The sequence below is a fragment of the Pectinophora gossypiella genome, chromosome 17, assembly GCF_024362695.1.
Source record: "Pectinophora gossypiella chromosome 17, ilPecGoss1.1, whole genome shotgun sequence".
In the NCBI taxonomy this organism is placed as follows: domain Eukaryota; kingdom Metazoa; phylum Arthropoda; class Insecta; order Lepidoptera; family Gelechiidae; genus Pectinophora; species Pectinophora gossypiella.
In genome coordinates this window covers 10,089,349-10,106,366 of record NC_065420.1, presented here as the reverse complement: position 1 = coordinate 10,106,366, position 17,018 = coordinate 10,089,349, and the positions used below count along the sequence as shown (strand labels likewise).

The window sequence follows — 17,018 nt, the reverse complement described above, 5'->3', positions numbered from 1 at the left end:
AGGTCGGTGAGGCGATGCAAAAGATGCACGACCGCAAGAACATCGGCAAGTTGGTGTTGGACCCGTCCCTGGAGCCGAAGCCGAAGCCCGCCACCCCGGCCAAGGGCAAGTCGGGCAAAGACAAGAAACCAGCCAAAGAGAACTCCGAGGACAAGAAGGATAAGGAAGCCAAGGAGGAAGATAAGAAGCCAGCCGAGAACGGAGACAAGAATGGTGAGGAGCCCATCAGTAACGGTAACAGCGACGAAGGTCAGTCCCGATCTAAGACCAGGCATGCGTAGAGCGTAGCAGCTTTATCTACGAACATATTTACGTAGTTTTTTTATTTTTTAAGCTCAATATACAAAGGTGGTACCTAATGGAAACGGGAAATTTTGTAATATTCGAATAGGCTAGATAAATTATATAGGTACTTATTTTTTTTTTTACGAAAGCCAAGGTTGTATGGTCCTCAGATCATTGCATGCCTTAGTTAAGGCGAATTTAAACAACAATAAGATATTACGAGTATATTGTTCCGAAACGTCAACGATACATTTCTATGGAATCTGTCTGTATGAAAGTATGAAAATCGTCATCCACAAACAAAATTTAAACGTCGAAATCTTTGTTACGTAATTCTTAAATAAGTCAAAAATAAAATGAGATTGCTTTTTGAGCATATTCGACTGTATTTTATTTATAGATTAGCATTTTATAATTTTTCTTTGACCCAGTAATCTATCCAATGTCTATGCTCAAACACGGTTTCATACAAACTCTGGATTCCCGGAATGCTCCCGTTACCGCCTCTGCATGTGAGTTTAAAGCTTTTATTTTAGCATTATATTCAGATTAAAGTAACTACGCACGCTCGCCGGCTAAGCGCACTTCGGCGGCGTGTGAACCAGCCTTTAGATTTGCTTATTCATTCATCATCTGAATTTTTTTATGCATCTTCACTGGCCTAGCTCTTTGGCCGTATAGCATATCATGTAAAACACGAAAAAAATGCACTATTTTATGTATATTTTATGAGTAATATATTCAATGTAGCATTTTACATCACGCTTTTTACAATTTGTAATAATTTTTCAAAATTAAAAAAGAAAATAATTACCATGGAAGCATATCTGAAGGCTGTGCGAGAGTACGTTTAGCCAGCTTGGTCAAAAGGCGGGTCTTAAGACCTTTAAGCCTGCTACACACAGAGTCGGGCATGTATATTGTATAATAGTCGAGCGGAGCGCGGGAATTTGCATGTAATCGCAAATAATATCCGCACCCCCGGCCAAGTAGTTAATGCCCTCTGCGGAAAATCTATTCTGTGTTGCGCATAGGTACCCGATTTTTCTTATATCATGGATCTGCGCACGAGACGAGAGTCACTATAATCATGTTACGTATTAATATAGAGTATACATACATACAATAAGTCACACCAAAAAAAACCTGCACCCGTGTCCGGTCTTCCCGCTATCTCGACTCTGTATGCAGCACGCATTATAATATTAAGAATTAGTATTACCATAGAATATGCCGCGCATAATATTATATATTTATACATATTGCCTACTAGGATAAATTAGTTACGCATTTGAGATATTAAAGCATGATTAATGCATTAGAGGCAATTAATATACTCCATAATTCGTTTGTTAATAGTTATAATGATGATTTGAGTTTTGTTGAATATAAGACGCACCTAACTTGTAAAAGGTAGTTTGTCTATAATGTATGAAACCGCCAAAAACGGTTGTATTGTAAAATAATTGAATTGTTGTTCGTTAGTCTCGTTAAAACCCGAGAACGGCTGAACCGATTCGACTAATTTCAGTTTTGAAATATTCGTAGAAGTCCAGGGAAGGTTTAAACGGTGACAAAATACAGAAAAGAGTGACACGAAGTTCACCAGGTCATCTAGTAAAGTATGAAAAATAATATTTAAATAAGAAACAAGCATTATTTTGCCTCGAGTCTCGATTTGTATCTACTAACTTCTATGAATCATTGTCGAAATATTCGGCCGCTAAATGTTTGTGTTGTGAACTTGCAGAGTCCAAGGAGAAAGAGAAGGAGTCTAGCTGAATTGTTTCCGCCGAGAAGTGAACCAGACAAACCACCGCAATTGATTAATTTTAGTCGTCGCTCGAGCCCGCGCCGGCGCCGCGCCGACGTCGGCGCCGCTGCCACAATATGTTGCCTCGTTCATTGCGTTACACAAGCCTGAGTACGACCTCGTCCGATCCCCGCCGGGCCCGCCAGTCCAGCTCTCCACCGGACACCCGGACTAGCGAGCTCGTATGTGTGGCTCACAACCACGTTGCTACACCGCAACATCGAACCCTGTCGTACCAATTCTTAATTAAGTTTTCCAACACATCACATTCTATTAAGTTACAAATTAAATGGTAATTCGAAATACGACAGCGAAATTAACAATGAATTGTATTTTTGATTCTTTTATTAATAATTTTGGCCTAAGTTAAGAATTGTTTCGAAACTTACAAGTCTTTTATAGTTTAATGTTTAAGACTTTATTTTTAAGATGAGATATTTTAATCTGCAGTTATTTTGAATGGCTATTATATATCGTAAGGTGCAGAGATGCTTAATCTTTATGTATGTTAAGCTTTAATATTTTATTAGTAAATGTTTAAAATTTGGCCCACGAGACCCCGCCCAGGCGCGCAGGCGCCCATGCGCCCACGCCAGCGCCAGGCGCCCAGGCGCCCAGACCGCAGGCGCCGCGCCGCATCTCTCCACACGTCTGCTCCACTCGAACTCCTGACAATCTAACCTTACGTGTGATATTTTGTAGTAGATATGCTAGATGTTTGTGCGGTATTTTTATGCTGCCTTTACATGACATTATTTTTTTAGTTCGAGCTTAAATGCATTATTTTGTATTTTTTATACTGTAGTTTTGTAAATTATTTTCTAGTTAAGAAAAGAGTTCACGGAATTTATTTTGATGCACCGGTCATTATGTGGACTATGGAAGACCCTCGGCCGCCCAACGGTAGGCGGCCGGACGAGCTTAGAGCAAACTGTGAACTATTTTTGTGGCTACGTATAAGCTCATTATCACCTTTGATGTAAGTTATATTTTTATAAACAAACTGTAACGACTCTTTATAATGCTTTTTATGTATCTTTACACAAATATCACATATCTAATCATACATACACAATCACACAATGTATATTAGGATAATATTTTGATACCAATATTCACTGCATTTCTTTTGATATGACTATCATTTATATTTATCTACTCTTAATTTTCGTAAGGTTGTAAGTAATGATTTATCGCCATGATGTACAGTATGGTTATAGGTATATGTACCCAGTACTATATAAATGTTTTATCTGTATTAACATATCATGTGGATGTACTATGTGTACTGAGAGGCTGATGCAGTCCGGAGCGCCGAGTCTCCGCCCTCCACACTCCACATGCTGCTCAAGCGGCGCGCACGCAGCTTGGCTCCGACAACAGACTTGCTCGACAGACTGCTACCATTTTTATAATCTTTTACCTTTATACAACATTTTGTACGAGCCCATTCTGCGTGAGCGTGTTCATAACGGTTGACTTGTAAAGCGTCCCAGTAGAGCCGTCTGCCTTCGGTTGTGAGGTACAGCAAGCATCAGCGACCTGACTGCGTCCCACTAGCTAGCTTTTGTAGTGTAGCCACGAGCGGCAGCAGGCCGCGCTGGCAGGGCCGCTCACGCTGCTTCCTTTATGTACGGTGGCTTGGTGCTAGTTCCCTATTGTACGCGGATACTACTCGCTTCAGTGTCTCGGACCAATATCTTAGTCTCCTTATCATTAATCTTCTTCGCTTTGTGTGTCAAATATGTGCGAATTTCTTGTAATGTAAACATTATACTTACTTATTGAATTAATTGTGTATATCGACCTGTATAATGGTTTAGATTATCTCTGAATTTTCTCCTAAGATAAATTTTACTGATGGAAATCAACAGTGATTCGCGAGGTGGGGTGACCGCGCTCAAGTTTGTGTCCAAATTGTTGTAGGTTAGTATCTATGATGCCAATGTTTATGCGCTGAGGTCCAACGTGAGGGTCGGCGCGGTCACGCCACGTCCGCTGCTAGGCTGGGTCGTTATTGTATTACACATTTATTTTTATAAGGGCGGGCCAGTGTGATATCTATACTATGAAATGGATAAATAAATATGTATGATCTGTAAAAATGCTTATTGGAGTCTTTTATTTATGAACCTTCATTACCTTCCCTGTAAATTATACAGCCGTATAAAAAGTCTTTGCTGAACAGACGACGTCGCTGCAGTATAAAATAATGGCTCTATGAATGTTAGTAAATAGCTTGGTGACAGACGAACGGACTTTACGGTACGGAACCCTAAAAACTGAACTACAAGCGTGTACAATTAAAGATCAAAGTTAAAAATCTAATTTTACTTTTTTTTCATAACAAACTTAAATATGACGTCATGTTTAGTCCAAATATATACCGTAGACAACAGCGAGGGCGAAGATATGACAATTCTCGAAGGAGTGTGAGGCGAATGCATCACGTTCGTAGTCCCAGAGGAACGAGTGGTACATGTGCATCCCCTGCTGCCGCTTCTGGCCGATTGTCACGATCACTATTATCCTGTATCTGAAAAGCAAAGTACATTCAATGTATGGTCGCTCTATCAACCCTGCCATTCATTTAGTCTGGTCATATTTTAAAAATAACGCGGTACTTATTACGCAACTGGTTGTATCTAATAGACAAATGTACTTATATGTAACTTTAAGTTTGAATCCTGTTGTTGTGGGTGTTCGGTGAAGCTCCTCCGTGCTTCATCTAGACAGCATGCATTTAAAGCCTTTGCCTTTAGTGACGGCCGTAGGGCGGTGCGAGGTGTGCCACCGCACCGGGCGGCGAAATATGGGGGGGGGGGGGGTATAGAAACTAAAACTTGCGGCCACACAAAGCTCATACCGAAGATTTAAATAGGTAAATTTCGGTGGCCGAAAAGTAATCGAAAAATTTTGTATTTGAAGGGGCTGAAGGGTGCCACTGAGGCCTCGCACCACCTAAATATTTTGCTAGGGCCACCACTGGTGCCACCCTATAAAACACTTCCGGTTAGTGACGTTTGATATGTGTTTATGTTCTGCCGACACTAATGCATGAATATGAATAAGTGAAACACAACTAACCGTAGTCATTTCGTCCATTTTAAAACCCATTATAATTAACTATTAGCAACGATTCCCTTTGCAACAACTACAGTAAATGCAGGCCAGAGCCGAGATGCCCACTATTAACGGCAGAATATACATTATTATGGTTTGGTTTAGATAGTTTGCATTTTTGTTCTTTTTGCTCGATGAATTAAAACGTCACTCGGTACTGACCTGTCATAGTTTTCTTCTTTCACGGCGTTGCGAATGTTTTCGGCCAGGGAAACAGACAAGTCGGAAACTATTTTGTCGTTGTATTCGACCTCTTCTAACTCATGGTCCACGACTTGTTTGAGGATCTTCTTCACCGTCTCCTCGTCAAATCGTTTTCGTGGATTCAGCTGGTACGTAGGCTGGTGGGTTCGCACCTGTTTTGGTTTAGGGGTAATAACTGGAGGAGGGTCAGACATTTTGGAAGTGTTTGATCAATACTTCGATATTTGAAATTTATATTGATCACGCATGGTTTTAAGTTACGAATGTACGGTATACGTATGATTTGAAAGGAATAGTTCGCCGTATCATCTTATTAGTACAACACGTACTTTGATAAGTAGTCGATGCTATTTATACTTATGTTACCTGCCCCGGTAGCCCGTATTGTTCTATGTACCTACCTGTCTTAGTTTCACACTTGTTCTCCTACTTAAAGTACTTATTCTTTGAAGAGACAGCGAAGTCCTTTTATTATATTCTTTCGACATAATTTTATTTACGAAAAGGTAGCAACGAAGTAAATGGGTATACAAAATCTAGTTGGTTCCTAAAAGTAGGTGTGAAATTTTCAAATAATTTTCATATTTGGCGCCGATACATTTGGCTGTATGCTAATCATCACTTAGCCTTGGAAAAGATTAAAAAGAAGAAGTCAATTTGACGGTTTTGGTTTTGACATTTTGATCGTCCAAAGACCTTGTATAGAATAGACGGATAATATTTTAGAGTGACGATCAAACTATCACAGCTCTCTTTCTTCCCTATGGCAACAATCTCTGTGGAAAAAAGAAACAAACATAGACAAACACCGCTGTCTAGAACGTCAGTGTTTACCGTTTTGAGATGTTGTGGTAGTCAGCTGGATACCAAACCTGCCGTTAGTTTTTTGGTGTTTTGGGACATTATTTTAACTTTTTATATAAACAATCTGTGAAATAGTTATTCATTATGAACCATGGCTTGCGTAGCTATTGGTTGTGAGAGTAGAATGGGTGTTATAATGGAGAACGATCAAACAATGTCTCACCATGGGTAAGTTATCGACCACATAATACATGTTTGTGTGCAAGAAATACATTACCTGGTCTGGTTTTTGTAAAGTTTATTGAGCCCTAAACACGATGCAGACGCATATTTTCAGCAAAGCCGTCACATTTGTACAAATAATTGATTTCACATTTTACGTTAATCAGCTTTGACAGATCATGTACCCAAAGTATTATAAGTAGTGTTGTCCTTTGATATCGATAACATAATATTATGTTTGAATGTAACATCTACATGTTGCGTTATTCTATTCACGTTTAATTTATTTTTCGACCTGTTTCCGATTTGGATGAAGATTACATAAAGATATTGTATTTTCCAGATTTCCTAAATATCCTAATTTACGAAACAAGAAATTAAGAAACAATTAGATTCAGACCATGAAACGAGATAATTCTCTCTTCTGAAGGACGCCTTCTCCTTATTTAAGCCTGTGCTAATTACATTTCGATGTATCTTGCTTTCTATCGAGCAGGATACCAAACAAAAATATTACATAGAGATGCAGTACCAACAATATTCACTCACATATCTCACATAAGGTGAGTTTAAGTTTAGTTATAAGTTTATAGATAAATTTGCAGCTATTTCGTTTTTGTATTCTACATTAGCATGGAAAAAATATTTCAATACAATACAAATATTCTCTATTGCACAAAATAATTAGTATGAATAACTATTTTGGTAATTACCTGTGATTATTCCTTCTATAAATAATTAGTATGAATAACTATTTTTGTAATTACCTGTGATTATTCCTTCTATGTGCAATGTGTAAACATGCAATGCTTGTGTATTTGTGTGCTCCACGTTAATATGTGCCATTCTTGCAGGTAAAGTTATAACGACCAGAGCCGACACTATACACTTCTAAAGAAAGTGAACAAGAGGAAATATTTTTTTTTATCACCAAAAGTCGGAATTTTTCAGTGCTTCGTAGTCATTGTATTCTAACTATATTGAATAAAAATCTTATAAAGAAGTATTTGCTTTTATTCTTTAATCGCATTGAGATAATCCCCGAAATATACTAGAAGGTCGTCTACTTCTTGTATCGAGAGCCGATTCGATTTCCGGTCAAGTCAATGAAAAACGTGTATTTAATTTTTATAAAAGGGTAGGTACGTGATTTATAGCAACCAAAGGGTGGCCGCAATGTCGTATTAAAATGATACTATAGTATATGTGGACTAGATGGACCGTCCTCGACCTCCTCGGCCATAACACCTTGCGAAATGACATAGATTCAAAAATGATAAATTGACCTTTAACAAGTTTGTCCATGATAATTACGTTGAATAAGTGGTTCTGAATCTGTCACCGCAACGTACGGTTCTTCTTAGGTATCTTTCTACCAGGGTACAAATAGGTATCGTTTTAACTAATTTACTTGTGGTTCTACCCACCCAGGTATGGATACTAGGTCGTTATTTCTGTATTTAATTAATCATTCAATTTGTAATATATATTTTTTTAGATCTTGGACTAACATGAAATATTTAGCCAATAATAATGTCGATAAATACATGGAACGGCACTAGTGGTTCTGATACAAAAACATATACTATAGGTACGTTTCTATAACAAACCCGCTACACGAGTACAAAAGACGTTACGACGATAGTATATTTATCTCTTTTTAACTTATGACGGCTCACATGAGTGCGAAAGACAAAACCTATGTTTTTCTTTCGTCTTAAATATGCTCCGTCTATTCTATACAAGGTCTTTGTGATCGTCGTTGTTCCCACGTCGTGTAATCTACGTGGAACGAATATTGTCGATAGGCGCCATATGTTTTAATGATGTATGACAATTGTGCTGGCCTGTGATTGGTTAACGGTGACAGCCATCTTTATCGGCGGGAACGCAAACGGGATGGTTGCTTTCTTCATTGAATAATCTAAATAATTAATACGAAGTGGTGTTTTGTTGTTAATGATCGCATTAGTTTAGTTGGAAAACATTCACGATAGTGTTATTATATCGGAATATTCAATAAAAATAGTGTACCTATCTATTTTCGCATGTATTTTCTTTCGAAAATGTATCGCGTGTGCTGTGTTTGCAAAAATTACCGACAAGGCATCATTTTCTATGCACCGAGAAAAGACTCAATACGTGGTGGAAGTGTCTCGAAAACTAAATTAATTTAAAAGATACACCAAGAAGTGAATCTCTTTGTGTGTAAATCGCATATTAGAGGGCACGGATTTATCCCGTATAAATCTAAAGAAGTGTTTCCTCCGATGCAAGAACCATTTCTTGCTACACGCAAAAAATATTGTAAAAAAAAATAAAAAATAAATAATTAAATGAATAATCTCTCACATCGTTTTAACCCTACGAAAAAAAAAGAGGTCATTAGGTCTTGTTTCCGGGTTCGGTATTATTTTCTACAGATTTTACGTTTATTTGGGACTTTGATATAAGTACTTACTTGTTTCAAAGTCGAATTAAAATCAGTAGAATAATACCGATCCCGGTTATAAGACCTTATTTCTTTAACATCCCGCTCCTGTCCATTAGGCCGCCTAACGCGTAGTCCTTTGCCAAGTAAAATTCGATTATTAATAAAAACCAACTGTCACGTATCATTAGACCCATCAAATAAAAGTTAGAGATGTTCGTCTGATACGTAACGTAGTACCTACCTAGTATCTCTTACTAGTCTGTGGTTGTTCCCACGCCGTGAAATCTGCGTAGAACGAATGTTGTCGATAGGCGCCATATTTTTTAACGATGTATGACAAATTGTGCTGGCCTGTGATTGGTTAGCGGTGACAGCCATCTTTATCGGCCATCTTTACCGGTGTACTGTCAAAGATGGCCGACACAGATGACAAACTGTGTGATCGAGTGAAGTGTATTTGTGCTTATCTTCTCCACTTTATCTTGTAATACAAAGCCCAGTGAATCTTTTCGCATGTATTTTCTTTCGAAAATGTATCGCGAGTGCTGTGTTTGCAAAAATTCGTGACCAGGTGCTGTTTTCATTGCATCATTTTCCATGCACCGAGAAAAGACTCAATAAGTGGCGGAAGTGTCTCGAAAACTAAATTAATTTAAAAGATACACCAAGAAGTGAACTTTTGAATCTCTTTGTGTGTAAATCGCATATTAAAGGGCATGGATTTATCCCGCCTAAATCTAAAGAAGTGTGTGCCTCCGATGTAAAAACCATTTCTTGCATTACGTAAAAATATTGTATAAAATTAAAAAATAAATAATTTAATGAATAATCTCTCACATGTTTTTAACCCTACGAACCAAGCCCTAACTTAAAAAAAGAGGTCATTAGGTCTTGTTTCTGGGTTCGGTATTATTTTCTACAGATTTTACGTTTATCTGGGACTTTGAAATAAGTACTTACTTGTTTCAAAGTCGAATTAAAATCTGTAGAATAATACCGATTCCAGTTACAAGACCTTTTCTTTTGAACGTCCTACTCCTGTACACTATGCCGCATGACGCGTAGTCCTTTGCCAAGTAAAATTCGATTATTAAAAAAAAACCAACTGTCATGTATCATTAAAACCAATCAAACAAAACGTTAGTACTAGAGATGTTCGTCTGATACGTAGTATCTCTTACTAGTCTGTGGTTGTTCCTGATGTGACGTTTCCGATTCGTAAATTTCGCACCCCGCGCGATAATCTACGATTTTTATGTATATTTACCTAATATTTACACTTTCAGTCACTTTCTAAAAAAACAACCGGCTTGCCCTGCTGATATTATATGGGCGAACCCTGAAATAAAATGAACCGGTTTGCATGTTTTGTATAGTGTTACTCCCTTAAGTTGCTCAGTGCTGACACTTTTTTGTGTGTTATATTTATTTGTGCGACAATACATAATGTTATTTTGTTGTTATTTACTATAGGAATTCTACATTTCATAATGAGTCGTCAGTCATTTATTGATAACTACTTCAAGATGAAAGGAAGTAGGTCTAGTCCTCCATCACTGGAAGCAAAACATAATATCTGTGCCAAAAAGGTTAAGAAACGTAGTTTGAGTTTGATAAAGCCGATAACACCAACCAAAAGTCCAAAAGTAAGTAAAGAAATAAAAAATGTACAACATAGTGATGAGGAAAACATTTGGGAGAATTCTTGTGTAGTAGACCTTACACTCTCTGGCGAAAGCGAAAAAACGTCTGAATCGTCTACGAGCACTATTATATACAGTCCTGAAAAAAATCTTAATCATCTGACAAGACCCCTTATAAATGACTCACCTTCACCAACCTTCACTCCTTGTTTTTCACCAAACACTGCACAGGAGAGTCTTGTACCAAAAACAGAGTTAGATAGTTGTAACGCTGAAACAAATCAGGGTAATAATAATACACCAAGTGTTGTTAAAAACTTTCGAAGAACTATTGAAATAGAGAATAGTGAAGACACACGGCAAGAGTTGCATAATTACCAAACTCCTCAAAAATCTAAAGTTACATCTACACCACAATCTTCTCAACCATCAACAAGTATAAGTCCAAGGGCTAAAGAGAAGTTTTTTTCGCCAACCAAGAAAAGGAGTGTTGTTAAAAGAACTCACAATACAGCAAAGAGAAGTTTAGGCATGGAGATGTCAAGCAGGCAGCCTTGCAGGATACTGTTTGAAGAAGATTTGTTCACTGCTGCATGTGATGGCATGGATGATAAGAGTGAGTGTTCATATTTATTGTACATCTTTGAACACATTGCTCATTAACAGTTATATAAATATTACTCCATCCAGTATAATTGAGGAGAGGCCTGTGCTATTTATATTATGTGTATAAACAACACACATGATTGAAGACAAAATATTGTTAGTGACATTGTAACAAAAACTTTGAGGGATGACTCAGACCATTATTCTGAGTAGCTATCAAGTCGAATTTTGCATCACAAAGCATGGAACTAAAAATAATTAAATTTTATAAATTTTCCGACAGGAAATTCTGCTTGATATCAACTTGGAATCATGGTCTGAATCGGCCCCCTCTGTATTTATTATGATGTCACTAACATCACTGGGTTATTCTGTATAATAATTAAGTATATACCCAGGAATATAACGAACTATATTCATCACTATCAGCCCATTAACGTCCCCACTGCTGGGGCACGGGCCTTCCCTATGGATGGATAGAGATCGGGCCTTAAACCACCACGCGGGCCCAATGCGGATTGGTGGTTATTAATGACTGCTAATGCAGCCGGGACCAACGGCTTAACGTGCCTTCCGAAGCACGGGGGAGCTCGAGATGAAAACATTTTTTTTGTGGTCACCCATCCTATGACCGGCCTTTGCGAAAGTTGCTTAACTTCAACAATCGCAGACCGAGCGCGTTTACCGCTGCGCCACCGAGCTCCTCAGCGAACGAACTATATTATGGCTAACAAATCTAATAAATCATTATTAAAATTCCAGCCATATTCCTTCTAGAAATTATCGACAAGTTTCTAAATGAAGTGTCTATGAGAAAGCTATTAACTGAGGAATCTCAGATACTTCTAACTGACTGCCTACAAGTGGTGAAGCCGGGAATGCGTCTTGTCTGCCGGTTGTACTGGCGCAAAGAAGGGTGGTACCAACACGAACAAATTTCAACTATATGTTCCAAAGAGAATGATCCCCTAGACAAGTTCGATTTTCAGCAGGCGATGAAATCATTGCTAGAGAAAAAGCTGCTTGTTTCAGGTAAGCATTTCTTTGTTTCTTCTAATAGTTATTTGTACAACAAAGCAAGCAAGACCGATCGCAAGTTAGAGAGGGAAAAAGAAAAAAATGTACAATAAGAAGGTAAAGAGATGTTTTTCTGCTAATGCCAGCTTTACATGTCAGTTGATTGCACAAGATCACTAAATCTTTTAAGGGGCATTGTACTATGTTCTTACAATAAGATTCCCATTGACATTCAGAATTTACCTTTGAACAGTTTTAAGACTGATTAAACAGAAACTTTGTAAAAAAGGTTATGATAAGGTTAGTGATTATCTTAGAAGATATGAAAGCATGGGATTGTCTGTCTGGGAAATGATATTTAGGCAGCCAAGCTACTAAATTGTCCAATATTTTATGTTTTTGTAAAGAATATCTAGGGCTGTGCAGGTTTTTCTAACAGCTTCTTTTCCCCGGCTATACAGGTTGTGACATTTTTGCAGCTTCTGCAGTAGATTTAGGCAGATGAGACATTCGTTATGTAAAAAAATATGATTCAAAGTGCAACTATGTTACCTACTGAATAAATATATTTTTGAATTTATATCACAAACTGTTGAAGTAGTCTACAATTGATTACAAAGTACACTTCTAAGCACAGTGAGTGATTTAAACGCATGACACATAAAACAATTTGCCATAGTGTGATACATAATAGAAAAGTTTTATAAGTTATAGCTATGTAGTAGTATTGTACAAAGATTACGCTGTATGGCTATGTTCCATTGCCTTCTCCAATCGCACTAAATGTTAGAAACAGTGAGGAAAGGTGTGTTTTAATTTGATTTTATTCAAGAGGCAAAGTAGCTTTTTAATTTTATAGGTACTTGGATAACTTGCCAATTCGCTCTTCAATAACCCTTTTCATGCTGGAGAGGTGAAAAAGTTATTTTGTCTTATTGACTTGTATTTAGATTTCCCTCTTAATAATTGTGAAGAGAATAGCAAGATTTTTGATAATAATAATAACATAAGTTCACGACTATATCCCGATTGGGGTAGTCAGAGATAAATAATAATAATAGACATTAAGTGGTTTTACAAATATTATTTATGTGTGAAAAGTCAGTCATGTACTACTCTACCAGATTTTATCTCCAGCTTTATCAATATATATATATATGGATGGAAGTTGTTCTTACATGTTCGATGTAAGATCTCGGGCAATATAAGATAAAAATTGCACACTTCTGATCTAATAAATAATAATATACTATTCTATATTCCAGACACCACAGAAAACATCACTTTCAACGATTATGCTTCTATATTGAAGAAAGATGATTTAACGCAAATATGCAAAGAGCTGAAAATAAAGAAAAATTCAAAGAAAGGTGCCATAGAAGCGTTGTCAACCTTCTGCAAACAGAAAACTAACATCAGCAACTTTCTATCGGGCTTCAAGAGTTCCAACGCAGCACGGGTGCTGCAAATGTAATTATAACATAAAATAAATACTTTATTGCGCAGACAGGAAATAGTAAACAAAAGAGAAATAGAAAGAGTACAATAGGCAGCCTTATTGCTAAGTAGCAATCTATTCCAGGCGACCTTAAATATTTCTTTTAAAGAATTCTCATTATCTTTTTCACTTCTTCTGAATTCACGTATATCGCGCGCGGTGCGATAAATGAGCCTCTAACCACCTCTATTTATCGCATAGTCAAAATAGAGTTCCGTGCTTTGCGTCCTCATAAATAAAGTTACCTATTTGTATTTTATAATTACGAAATTATCTAATATCCGTCACCGTAAAAAAAATATTTTCGGTATATATCCGAAACGAAAATTGTATATCCATTAACATCTGTATTTTTTCCAGGATGCGTTTAAAGGCTGGCTCTTGCTATAAATTGTCAGATCTTGCACGCCGCACCCTGAATGAATTGTACATTCTCATGTATTTAGGTATGGACTACACTATAATAAGGGAGAAAAGACTGGAATTGGTGTTGATTTATGATAAAATTAAAAGGGAGACTTATCCAATAGATAAGGATATGGAACTGGATAATGCGAGTGTCGTGTTTCGGACAAGAGATGAGTTTCAGAGGTAAAAATACTGTAAATAAGTGATCTTATAATGAGATAATAAAGTAGGCACCAATTTCTTCAATTTTGATGTGCAGTGACGTGTCCTTAGAAAAAGTTTAGTACGATCTACTCTGAATCGGCGTGCGTGTATGAAGCGATTGATGAATGTGGAGGAATTGATGTGTGTGGGAGTCTCATATCCCCATTTAAACGCGGTAAGAACCCGTTATTATGTGCTTTAATTATGAATGTGGAGGAAGCAAGAGAAGTGTGTCAGGATCGAAGCAAATGGAATTCTATAGTCTCTGCTTACCCCGGTGGGAAATAGGCGTGAGTTTATGTATGTATGTATGTTGATGTGCAGTTAATAACAGTTTACCGTTCAGGGATGTTAAAAATGCCACAAGCAATTGATCTAGAAAAGCATTATTGCTATTTGATGCTATTGAATTGCGCACTTTTATATGTGCAAATGTCAAATTGCAATATTGCTTTTTTAGATGAATTGCTTCGATGTGGCCTTTAACTCTCCAGGAAACACACGTGGTATTCAGTGGCGGACCTAGCAAAATATTTAGGTGGTGCGAGATCTCAAAGTGGCACACCTCAGTCCCTTAAAATAAAAAAAAAATGTTTACGGCCACACGGTATGAGCAATCTAACCGGATGAAGTTAGCTTGCGGCCAGGGTGAACCAGTCTTGGTTGATTTTGGCTTGACCCCCCCCCCATTTTTCGGCCCCCGGTGCGGTGGCACACCTCGCACCGCCCTAGGGCCGTCACGGGTGGTACAGTCATGAGCAATATAATGTACCCACTTTAGGACTCTGTCGCACTAACATATTTGACATTTAGTGAGACTTACAGTTCAATTTGTCAAAAAAGTTAATGTGACATGATACCAAAGTGTATACATATTAATGCTCGTGACCGTACTATTAGGTTTATATTATTAATAATAATAGTAATTATTAGGCAGATCCTTATTAGCTGCTTACAACAAAGTTGATCAAGTAACTGTAGTACTTTCCTTTATTTTGACTTAGTAAAAATGTTACACTGACATCAAAATCATCCTCATTTATTTTCTTGGATTTATTTGGAAACTAGTCCAACTTCTTTATTTATAATTGACTAGCGACCCGACCCGGCTTCGCTCGGGTGCAATGCTAAGGAAAAAAATAAATTATTTACGACATCACATTAAAAACGTCAAAAATAACAGTATTTCTTCACTAATTAATAGATGTTATTTATTATACATATAAACCTTCCTCTTGAATCACTCTATCTATTGAAACAACCGCATCAAAATCCGTTGCGTAGTTTTAAAGATTTAAGCGTACATATGGATATAGGGACAGAAAAAGCGACTTTGTTTTATACTATGTAGTGATTTTCAATACCACTTTCAGATACTTAACAGCACATGACACTTACGAAGATTTCCTAACAAGAACTGACGTGGTTGAGAAGTGTAACATTGTAAAACAAGTTTACAATTTGTATAAAAGGATCACTCTAGGCGAGATGGAAAGGTAAGACAATTATTTGTTTAACAAGAGAGCAAAAATATCCGCAGCCGTGCGCGGCTCGAATTCTATCGAGGATTTCGACCAATAGACGAAGCCAATTGTATCGTGGATAGACGTCATATATGGTTTTTGGGCTAATCCATCGATATATTTCGCGGCGCGGTTGCTATGCCGCGTCGGCTGCAGATATCTCCTAACTTTATTTTAAGATAACTGCTATTTTCATATCCGCCGAAGGCTTCCGTGGTCCAGTGGTTTGAGCGTGTGGCTCACGATCCCGAGGTTCCGGGTTCAAATCCTGATGGGGATACTTCACGAAAATCACTTTGTGGTCCCTAGTTTGGTTAGGACATTACAGGCTGATCACCAGATTGTCCGAAAATAAGATGATCCGTGCTTCCGAAGGCGCGTTAAGCTGTTGGTCCCGTTTACTACTTACTGGTGCAAGTTAGTAGTCGTTACATGAGGCATGTCAGGGGCCTTTGGCGGCTCAATAGTAACCCTGACACCAGGGTTGATGGGGTTGGTAATCCACCTCACAACCCACACGACAGAAGAAGATATCCGTCGAAAAGGACAGGCCTTTTTATGTAGTATTGTTGTTTCTTTTCTATCATAGATAATCTCCGCCTCTCACCAATCCCACTTTCCTCACCTCACCCCGGATATTTGTTACCGCGAGTCACTAAGGCTTATTCGACTATATGTGTTTGACTTGTTTGAATTTGATATGATGTCGTTGTTTTTTTTTGTGTGTGGCGTCCTTTTATAATAAACTTTTTCTATTCTATTCTACTTCACGTTTGGATCATAGATTTTTGATATCACGTGGTTTCCAAGGTTTGTGCCTGGTTAGTGGCAATGGGGTCGCCCCCTAATAACATGGGGCTTAAACATAGCTGGCGAGGAGTGGGTGTATACTATGCATCTCTAGTTACCCCTACTGGGTTACAGGCGTGAGGCTATGTTTTGGTCCGTCTTGGATTCCATTTTAATGAATGCGCAACGTTAAATACGTGTCATACCGAGATTTATGTAGAGACAGTGGCGGCCCTCGCAAAATATTTAGGTGCGAGACCTCAAAGTGGCACCCCTCAGCCCCTTAAAAAAAAAAACGATTCGATGTTATGGTATACGATGTTAGCTAGCGGCCAGGGTGAACCAGTCTTGGTTGATTTTGCCCCCCCCCTCCAAAAAGGATCTTAAAACAGTTGAAAAGCAAATTCTGAATGTCAATGGGAATCTTATTGTAAACTTTACTGTT

The 17,018-nt window shown here is 37.8% G+C and overlaps 3 protein-coding genes across 4 annotated transcripts in view; 2 read left to right on the top strand and 1 right to left on the bottom strand.

Annotated features, from left to right (window-relative positions):
• Positions 1-4,209, top strand: part of LOC126374681 (synaptic vesicle membrane protein VAT-1 homolog-like) — a 47,120-nt gene extending 42,911 nt beyond the window's left edge. Inside the window, exons 8-9 of one of the 2 annotated variants that reach the window (XM_050021397.1) lie at positions 3-213; positions 2,036-4,209. In XM_050021397.1, coding sequence (XP_049877354.1) covers positions 3-213; positions 2,036-2,067 — 243 coding nt within the window. In that variant the 3' untranslated portion in view covers positions 2,068-4,209. Of the gene's footprint in view, positions 1-2; positions 250-2,035 lie in introns of both variants that reach the window. The other variant, XM_050021396.1, reaches the window with a different exon arrangement.
• A 258-nt stretch (positions 4,210-4,467) lies between these two features.
• On the bottom strand, positions 4,468-5,619 carry LOC126374629 (dynein light chain Tctex-type 5-B-like). The gene is made up of 2 exons (XM_050021318.1): positions 5,384-5,619; positions 4,468-4,634 (listed from the first exon to the last, which is right to left on the bottom strand). Exons 1-2 carry the CDS (start codon positions 5,617-5,619, stop codon positions 4,469-4,471), a joined length of 402 nt encoding a protein of 133 aa, XP_049877275.1. The 3' UTR covers position 4,468.
• A 4,475-nt stretch (positions 5,620-10,094) lies between these two features.
• The window catches only part of LOC126374666 (fanconi-associated nuclease 1-like), a 28,382-nt gene continuing 21,458 nt past the window's right edge, over positions 10,095-17,018 (top strand). The window contains exons 1-6 of the mRNA XM_050021367.1: positions 10,095-10,142; positions 10,359-11,144; positions 11,897-12,166; positions 13,417-13,621; positions 14,010-14,240; positions 15,635-15,757. Coding sequence (XP_049877324.1) covers positions 10,376-11,144; positions 11,897-12,166; positions 13,417-13,621; positions 14,010-14,240; positions 15,635-15,757 — 1,598 coding nt within the window. The 5' untranslated portion in view covers positions 10,095-10,142; positions 10,359-10,375. The remainder of the gene's footprint in view (positions 10,143-10,358; positions 11,145-11,896; positions 12,167-13,416; positions 13,622-14,009; positions 14,241-15,634; positions 15,758-17,018) is intronic.

What these genes read in the sequence shown, in the direction of transcription:
- LOC126374629 (XM_050021318.1), bottom strand. Translation starts at nt 5,619, where the DNA reads ATGTCTGACCCTCCTCCAGTTATTACCCCTAAACCAAAACAGGTGCGA. An exon ending in AAAGAAGAAAACTATGACAG is followed by an intron (nt 4,635 to 5,383) that starts GTCAGTACCGAG and finishes TTTGCTTTTCAG; the next exon opens with ATACAGGATAATAGTGATCG.